The following is a 9328-nucleotide window of genomic DNA, read 5'->3' as shown; positions in this document are numbered from 1 at the left end:
TGCACCTTCGTTGCCGGGCCCCGCGGCCACACCAGGTCAAGGGCCCGTACGGGCGGGTGCTACGGGGGGCGGTGGTGCTGCGCTACGCCCGGGGCCACCGGCAGGAGTACTGGGTTGGCTACAACCAGGGCTCATAGTGCAAGGACCGGGTGCTCTGGCAGGGCTCTGGGGAGCACCAGCAGCGTGGGGCCCGCCACCGTTGCCCATGTCTTTCGATGGCCACCCCGACTGCCTGGCCCTCTTCCTTGGTCACGTGATCCATCATCTGGATAAGTACGGCCCCGTGTATGCCTCTCAATGGGCAATGGTGATGGCGGTCACAACAGCGCTGCAGGGGGAGGCTGCGGCGTGGGTCGCTAACCTGTACAGCGACCGTGCTAGAGAGCTGGGGGATGTCGGGTTGTTCCTCGAGGCATTGCGAGCCCGCTTTGAAGACGTTACCCGGGTACAGCGGGCTGAAGCCGAGATAGTTGGGCTCCGACAAAACGGCCGGCCAGCAACGAAGTTTGTTCGGGAGTTCAGGGAGGTGGCAGGCAAACTTAGCTCGTGGCCGGAGCGGATGTTGATCCATAATTTCCGGGCTGGGCTGGACGACCACCTCCAGAGGGCCTGTATCGTCCGCGGCATCCCTCCCAGACTACAGGAATGGTTCCGGGTCGTGGTTGAGCTGGACGCTGGCCTACAGGGCTGCCAGCGGCGTGCAAAACCTCCAGCAGACCCCCGACAGGCTCCGCAGAAGCCGCAAGGGGAGGGGCAAAAACCGGCGTCGCCGATGCAGAAACCCACAGGACCACCGCCCCAGGCTGCTTTCCGCTGTTTCCGGTGTGACCAGCCGGGGCACCGTGTAGCTGACTGTCCAATGCCGGCGCCCTGGGCGGTGGCAGGAGCAACCCCAGCACGGGGTGTAACTTCCCCACGGTTTGTGGAGCGATCCCGAGCCAACCGTCAAGCCTTGGACACGACGCCCAGGAGAAACAACCAAGCGGAGACTGAGAGGCCAATGGACGTGTACCTAGAGGTTTACGGGGACGGTGATGGACAGGAGGAAGACCCAATGGTAAGTACACCGATCTGCCCTTTCACGATCCCAGTAACACTGACGAACCCCAACACGGGTGAGGCACTGGGATTCAGAGCCTTCATTGACTCGGGTAGCACACGGTGTCTTGTCAGTCAAGAGGTGGTGGCCAAGGTGGGTGTTGGGGTGGTGCGTCTGGAAACCCCTATGCGCTTCCAACAGGTGGATGGCTCCCTCTTGGGGGGAGCGCCCATCACGCGCGTAACAAAACCCATACGCCTGGGCATGGGGGAGCACTGGGAGAGGTTACGGTTCATTGTGGTACCCTCCATGACCGAGGGGGTGATCCTGGGTCTCGCATGGCTGGACAAGTGGGGCCCAACCGTCTGGTGGGAGGGGGGGTGCCGACACCTTCGACTTGGGGTTGGGCCCCAACCCCCTGAACATGAACACGTGGGGAAAGACAGCCAGCCAGGAAGGACAGAAGAAGGCTGCAGGGCCGGATCGGAGGTGCGGGTTCCGCCAGAGTATGCCGACCTCCTGGAGGTCTTCGGTGAACAGGAGTGTGACCTCCTACCACCCCATCGGGCCACGGATTGCACGATTGAGCTGGAGCTGGGGTTCAGGTTGCCCAAGCCACGAATGTACGCCATGGCACCGCGAGAGATGCTGGAGCTGCGTCGTTACATAGACAAGAACCGAGATGATACGCCTGGGCACGCCATGTAGGCGGTAGATGTGCGTTATGAACATCCACGCCAGTCGTCGGGCTGTTGGCAATCCTTTGCATGGTACAAAGTGGGCCTGCTTGGAGAATAGGTCTACCACTGTCCATATCACGGTATACCCTCGGATCTCTGGCAGCTCCACAATAAAATCCATGGCTATGTCCTGCCATGGCCGACAGGGGTCTGCCACTGCTTGTAAAAGACCCGTTGGTTTACCAGGCCGGGGCTTAGCGGTAGCACACGTATGACAGTGGCGCACATAGTCTTCAACGTGACGTCTCATACCCAGCCACAACTGTCGCCGGGCGAGGTGCAGAGTCTTAATGAACCCGAAGTGGCCAGCTTGTTTGGCATCATGGCACCTAAACAGGACATCTGCTCGAAGAGCTTGCGGCACGTACATCCTGTCCCGGTACCAGGCCAGACCCTCCCGAAGGGTCAGGAGGTGCGGGTGTTGTTACAACCAGATATCCCCTTGTAGAGCATCCTTTAAGCGTTGCAACAGGTCGTTGACGGCCCTGGATTTCACGGCTTGTATCACCTCCGATTCACACGGGGGAAGAATAGCCTGCACCACCTCCTCCCGCTGGCTATTGTATTGAGGGAGGCGCGAGAGCGCATCCGCTAGAAAGTTCTTCCCCCCTGGGACATATTTCAGGGTGAACTTGAACCGCCTGAAGTACAGTGCCCACCGAACGTGCTTTGGAGCCAGCTTCCTGGGTGACTGCAAAGCCTCCAGGTTTTTGTGGTCCGTCCATACCTCAAAGGGCTTCTCCGCCCCTTCCAAGTGATGTCGCCACATTTCCAACGCCCACCGAATGGCAAAGGCCTCCTTTTCCCAGATGGCCCAGGCCCGTTCGGTGGCTGACAGCTTCTTGGAAGCATAGGCACATGGTTGTAGTACCCCATCACTATTTCGCTGCAAGAGAACGGCCCCCACCGCCACGTCGCTGGCGTCCGCTTGAACAATGAATGGTACGGTAGGGTCGGGGTGCAACAAAACGGGCTCTTTAGCAAACAACTCCTTTAGCGTCTCAAAAGCCCTTTGACATTCGGCGGTCCATGCCACCCGTAAGCCTGGACGCAGCTTCACTGTCAGCTGTTTGGTCTGCAGAAGGTCCGTTAAGGGCAGTGCGATCGCGGCAAAGGACGGTATGAACTGCCTATAGAGGTTGGCAGATCCCAAGAAGCTCTGCAGCTGCCGTCGGGTTCCTGGGGCTTGCCACTGTTGTACCGCCTCCACTTTCTTGGGGTCCATCGCGATTCCGGCTGCGGAGATCCGGTAGCCCAGATAGTCCAAACGGGAGGTATGGAACTCGCATTTCGCGAGTTTTACATAGAGTCAAGCTGCTAGGAGTTTCTGTAATACCTGCCGCACTAAATTGACGTGCTCGTCCATGGATTCCGTGTAAATTAGTATGTTGTCGAGATACACGAGGACCCCCCTGTACAGATGCTCATGCAGTACCTGATTTATCAACTGCATGAAGACCGCGGGAGCCCCTTGGAGCCCGAACGGCATCAAACGAAACTGAAAACTGTCGAGTGGGCAGTTAAACGCAGTTTTCCATTTGTCGCCTTCTTTGATGCGCACTCGATAGTACGCCTCCCGCAGGTCCAAGCGAGTGAACACCCTCCCACTGGCTAGATGGGATAACATGTCCTTCATCAGAGGCAGTGGGTACAGGTGCTCAACGCACACCGCGTTGACCCCACGATAATCCACACATAGTCGTAGCCCACCGTCCTTCTTTTCTCTGAAGAGAACGGGTGCTGCCATACGTGAGCAAGCGGGCTGGATAAAGCCCCGTGCCAGGTTCTTGTCTATGTAACACTGCAGCTCCAGCATCTCTCGCGGTGCCATGGCGTACATTCGTGGCTTGGGCAACCTGGCTCTGCTGCACTGTGACACTCTAGTTGAGCCATTTAGCTCTCTTTTTTGGGTCTTTAAAATAAAGCTGTATAAAAAAATAAAAAAAAGAGTGAGAGGCTTTTGTGAGCAAAGTGTGAGTGAGAGAGCAAGATAGCAAGCGAGAAGCTATTGCAAGCAAAGGGCAAGTGAGTGAGAGAGCAAGTGAGGGGCCTTTGTGAGCAAAGGGTGAGAGAAAAAGGGAAAAGTGAGGGAGAGAAAGGGAAAAGAAAAGGCATTAACTTCTGACTTCCTCTGTTCCAGTAGAAGGAAACATTAACATTGAACCTCAACTTTTTACTTTTCCATAATATTATAAACTAGCCATTTCTATAACAAAAAATGAATCTAACCAGTAAAGCCCAAAATCCACCCCACCCCCCTTTTTTTAGTCATCAAATTTTTGACACTTTGCTAAGCAGTAGTGGTACTGGAACATTGTCATGTCCTAAAAGTGGTTTAATCTGTGAAAAAGTTGAAAAACTCTCTGGGCGGTTTACAATAGAAGCCTTATTTGTATATTGCCCTCAACAATCTGGGTCCTGATTTTACCAACCTTGGAAGGATGGAAGGCTGAGTCAACCTTCCAAGCTACGGGCAGAGTTTGCATGCAATACTGCATTTTAACCACTGCACCACCAGGGCTCTGTTAAATTCACTTAGAAGCATTATTCCATGGAGATAGAGCAGAAGTGCATGGAGTACACTCAATTTAACTTCAATCAGTAATCAATCAGTTTAAATGTCTGTCAAGGGCACATTCTCCCTTTTCCAGCAGTCTATTGAATGGTTAGGATAAAACATATTTCTTGGGTAGAGATCACACATTTCAAACTGTTGTGTTTGAAGTCAACAGCAATATAACTAACTGTAAGGCATGCTGGCTGAGGAATTCTGGGAGTTGAAGTCCACAAGTCATAAAAGGGCCAAGTTTGAAGACCCCTGCTGTAAGGCAATGATGAAAAACGCTGGCAAAGACAGAGGCTGCTTCTCAGTTCCCCAATCTTCTATCTGGTTCCGTAGAAGTGGCACACTTAAAGACTTTAGCATATTTTTTAAACCAGGGGTGAACAGATTAAGAAAGTGACAGATGGAGGGTTCCCAAATTATTCCAATGCCTCTCTGAAAGACACTCAAGTATCTGTATGGGGTCAAAATTACGAAACTGAAAGTCATCCATTTTAGTACTGAGTGACAGCAGTGAAAAGAGCTGGGGAGCAATATGCAACCCATAGGCTACTCACAAGCACTACACTGTTTATTATAACTCAAATTAATATGCAAGATCGCTATAAGAAATCTGGAAATACAGCAAATGATCTCTTGTGCAGTCAGATGCCTAAAAATATACACAAATGTTTTAAGGGATTTTATACTCAGGTCATTTCACCCTATAGTTGGGACCATTTCTGGTAGAAAAAGCTATTTTTTAGGTGCTCAAGGCATGGATCCGTTCTAGCAATTAAAATCTGATTCTTTCATCTGGACAACGTTAGAGCTTTCTGCATGCAGAACTTTTTGTTTTACTACTGAACTAGAGATTCCTCCCATATATCAATACTTTTTTTTCAAAAGTGCAAACTGTAGCAGTAACATACCAACTGTTCATCATCTTCTCCTTCTAGTACCACACAATGGTAAAGCATTCCTGATTCGGTAGCAATCACTAGGATGTTAGGAACACATGGAAGACAGAGAACTGCACAAGCATCATAGCCATAATTGTCTTCAGCTGCAGGATACATTGGCATTGGGCCCAGCAGCTTGCCAAGGTTACTGGTGCTAGAATAAAAATAATTTCAAGATGAGTAGGAAGTTGTTTAATAGCATTCTTTCATCATTCCTCTCCTGCCAAATAAACCAAACTAACTGCTTGGAAAAAGAAACTTTTTAAGCCTGATCTACCAGGAGCTAAGAATGCTCCATGGTCTCTCATATTTAATATTTATTCCGAGGACAAACAAAAAAGCTTGTATTTTGTAAAAGTCTAATGTAATGTCATTCCTGGAAGCAATCACCTGAGCCACACTTCAGAGAAGTGACGTAGCTCTAAGCTTTGCTAGGGACAGAATGGAGAATTTTTAAGATACTGCCTTCTTAAAAATCAAATGTAATTAACCAGACTTTTTAGGTGTCCTAATAGTGTTGCTTTATTCATAACCATGAAACATCCTCCATGTATTTGTCTTGCATTGGATGCAAATACTTTGTTTGGTCTTTGACTCTTCATCAGTTTCACTGCAGTGCCCTAAATGTTAGCCCAATGGGAGAATATTTGAATAGCTAATAAAAAACCTGCCAGCGCTGGAATACTCAAAACTTACCGAGGCATGGTACCAGTGGCAGAAGATGAAGTGTTATTAAGAAACAGTTTATTTCCATTCAGCCTTTTAGAACAATTTTATAAACTAATTTGAAAACGAATTCTCTAGTGCAGATAGGCGAACTGAATGCCACTAAGTGAACTTTCTCAAGTAAGTCTTTACCTGTGCAAGAGATTAATGTAAATCAGAAAAGTCTCTCCATTTTCATACAGGATATACATAGGATATGCCAGCACATCCTCTTTCTCTCTCTGACCAGTTATGTTCTTAGGAAGTACTGCTAGAGGTCCAAAGTCAAATGCCACGGCAGTCTCTCCTATCAACGCTGTATATGTTCTCCTGAAGCAGAAAAGGCAGATAGAGACTTTACTCTGCAGTGACTCTAAAACACAGGTCCAGTTTTTAGACAAACAAACAATGGCTGAGCGTGCCTGAAGAGGAGGAAAATTCAATCTTACCCCTTATTAAGTCTCAGTGTTTCCTCATCAGCATCCGAAAGAGTTATCACTTTCACAGGTGTCTGGGGAGAACTCAAACTATAAATCCTATTAAACAAAGAAAGGAAAAACATTCCACATAATTATTTCTTCACATTGAGTATCTGTAAGTGTACATTTCAGTTATGGTAAATGAGGAATATTTGGATTTTTTTTGGCAGCAGCAGCAAAACAAGAGATGGCCTTATTGAGATTTGTTTTTATGTTTCTTTGGAGTTATAACTCTCTTAAAATACAATCTATTCAGAGCAAGAGAATGTTACCTTATTGTGTTGTCAGATGTTAATAGCACAACATGGGGCTCCAGAATCTCACTGGGGTACCAAGAAGCATGCTTCAGGGTCAGGGATGATGAACTGGTGAAGAATCTTTCAGCAATAGGTATGGTACTGGAAAACACATGTCTGCATTTCAGCCACAAAAGATCTACCATTCATTCATCTGTTGCAATGCTCTAACCAGCAAATTACGTGCTTACAATGTCTATGCTATGAAACGTTTATCCACTGACTTATAGGCCAACCTGCTATCAGAGACATAGATTAGAATGGCTTGATATTTTTGATTGCTTTCCCAGTTGACCCTTATTAAAAATTTGTTTGGAGACTATACTGCTTCACACTACAGGTAAGATCAAGCGTTCACATGACCATTTTTTTCAGGCATCTTCAATCTATTTTGCCCTCAATGCCCCCATGAGGCATTTGTTACCTACCAACTAACAAATATTTGTAGTATTCTTCATCTACCGTAATTTATGAGTCACCCCATAACAAAATTCAATGGAAGGACAATTTTTATATCTTTTAATAATTTTTATAACTATTTATTGATTTTCTTTAATTAAATATTGTACACTGCCCAGAGTCATTCTCTTGTGAGATGGGAAGCTATACAAATATGATAATTTGTATGCCAGAGTTTGCATTTTGAGAATAAGTGACATTAAATGCTAAAAATCAATTAAAAGCCAATTGCAATCCCAGAAATAAAATTATATTTAGTATAATTTAAAGGGTCTGTGAAAGTTAGTGGCCATTAACTTTGGTGCCAAATAGGAGTTCAAGAACAATTACAGTCTTGTTTTCTCTTACAGATGCCACTTGTATTTCTGCACAATGAATACCCCCATTTTTCCATGGAAAACTGAACTTTTCAGATTCAACACAAATTTACACATTCAATACTTGGATCAAAAATAAGGTTGCCTGTGCATATATGGCTGTATGCATAAGGTAAATACAGCCTAAGGGAGGTAGGGGAATGCTCCTTCCACAAACGTGATGCGCTAAGTTTACAGACAGGAATGGTTCCCACAAACAAAATGGTAGCATTTCAGCAAGGCGAAGCTGAAATTCTTCGAGACCTACTGCTCTAAATATCAGATATTTTACTTTTAAAACAGAGGAAGATGTAGTATTTCCAGATGGAGATGAAACTGGAACAAGCCTTCCAAGAGAACGGGCTTTCTCTGCAGCACCCAATTATTACGATTAGCATCATCAACATGGCCACTATGAAGGGAGCCTCCGTGACCTGGCCTTCCCTCTAAGGACCAGGAGACCCGCTCAAAAAACGTCCCACCTGGTATCGGCCCAAGCTGTCCGGGTCGTCGCCAAGGTGCCTCAGGCTGAGGACGCAAAAGGCGGCACGTTCGCGGTCCCACAGGAAGAGTTCCCCGCCGATGCCAAACATCAGATCCCTCGGAAGGGCTGGCCTGGCTTGCTCTGTCTCCGGCCCGACTTCAGAGGCCTGCTCTCTCAGGCGACCCAGCACGACATGGCGAGGCAGTTCGGCCCACCAATGCTCTCCTAAACCCGGCGACACAGCCGCCGCCATGATTACTTCAGCAAGGCGACTGGAATGTCGGTCGCTTAATAGGCAGCTAAACGGTTCTAACCTGGCCACCTCAGACTGCAGAACTACCGCTCCCAGCGTGCATTTCGGCGGCAACCATAGAGTTGCTTGGCGGGTTTTAACTCTTCTCGCCGCCTTCTGGTTAGAAATAAATCCAAGTAGTTGTGGAAGTTTTTCCTCCCTCCAGTCCTCCAAAGGGGAAATATATCGTTGAGAAATACAATTAAAGTGCTGGCTTGCAAAGTAGGAGACTGTCAATTCTAGACCTCCCTTGTGCATGAAAACCGTCCACGTAATTTTGTTTGTGTCACTCCTTCACAGTCCAGAAATCGTGGGCGCTCCATCGCTGGAAGTTTTTAAAAAGAGACCAGACAATCACCTGTTTGAGATGGTATAGGTTAGGGGTAGGCAACCTCGGCTCTTTTATGACTCGTGGACTTCAACTCCCAGAATTCCTGAGCCAGCATGGCTGGCTCAGGAATTCTGGGAGTTGAAGTCCACGAGTCATAAAAGAGCCGAGGTTGCCTACCCCTGGTATAGGTCCTACTGGTTGAGCAAGGGGCTGAACTAGAAGACTTCCAAGATCCCTTCCAGCTCTATTCTATTCTATTTTAGTCCACTCCACCTCATGGGGGCATTGAGGGCAAAATAGAAGCAGGAGTAATAGGAACCCAAAATTTGTTAAGTGAGTTTTGCTCCATTTTAACTTTCTGGCCACAGCTAAGTGAATCATTGCAGTTAAGTGAGTCACTTAAGTGACTAACTTAAGCGAGTCACTTAAGTGTTAAGTGAGCCTGTCTTCCCTGTTGACTTTGCTCATCAGAAGGCGGCAAAAAGTGGATCCTGGGGCACTGCAACTGGCATAAATATGAACCAGTTGCCAAGCATCTGAATTTTGATGACATGACCATGGGGATGCTGCAACCATAATGTGTGAAAAATGCTGCTGTAACTTTGGTCACTAACTGTAAGTGGAGGATTACCTGTATTCATTG

The 9328-nt window shown here is 47.8% G+C and overlaps 2 protein-coding genes across 3 annotated transcripts; one reads left to right on the top strand and one right to left on the bottom strand.

Moving 5' to 3' along the window:
* The first annotated feature begins 624 nt into the window (after nucleotides 1-624).
* On the top strand, nucleotides 625-7652 carry LOC310632859 (uncharacterized protein). Its single transcript, XM_083350320.1, has 2 exons — nucleotides 625-1057; nucleotides 7573-7652. Exons 1-2 carry the CDS (start codon nucleotides 773-775, stop codon nucleotides 7624-7626), a joined length of 339 nt encoding a protein of 112 aa, XP_083206446.1. The 5' UTR covers nucleotides 625-772; the 3' UTR covers nucleotides 7627-7652.
* On the bottom strand, nucleotides 5086-8405 carry LOC310632858 (nuclear pore complex protein Nup88-like). 2 transcript variants are annotated; one of them, XR_014490922.1, is made up of 5 exons: nucleotides 8061-8405; nucleotides 6740-6865; nucleotides 6438-6524; nucleotides 6142-6318; nucleotides 5086-5437 (listed from the first exon to the last, which is right to left on the bottom strand). XR_014490922.1 is itself a non-coding variant. In XM_083350319.1 (4 exons), exons 1-4 carry the CDS (start codon nucleotides 6907-6909, stop codon nucleotides 5224-5226), a joined length of 648 nt encoding a protein of 215 aa, XP_083206445.1. In that variant the 5' UTR covers nucleotides 6910-6914; the 3' UTR covers nucleotides 5086-5223. The 2 variants fall into 2 exon arrangements, 1 of the variants encoding a protein (XP_083206445.1); XM_083350319.1 differs by lacking the exon at nucleotides 8061-8405 and having other exon boundaries at nucleotides 6740-6914.
* Nucleotides 8406-9328: the final 923 nt, after the last annotated feature.

This window comes from Vipera ursinii, assembly GCF_947247035.1.
Source record: "Vipera ursinii genome assembly, chromosome: 1".
In the NCBI taxonomy this organism is placed as follows: domain Eukaryota; kingdom Metazoa; phylum Chordata; class Lepidosauria; order Squamata; family Viperidae; genus Vipera; species Vipera ursinii.
Note: the sequence above shows the minus strand (reverse complement) of the source record. Positions and strands in the feature narration are given on the sequence as shown.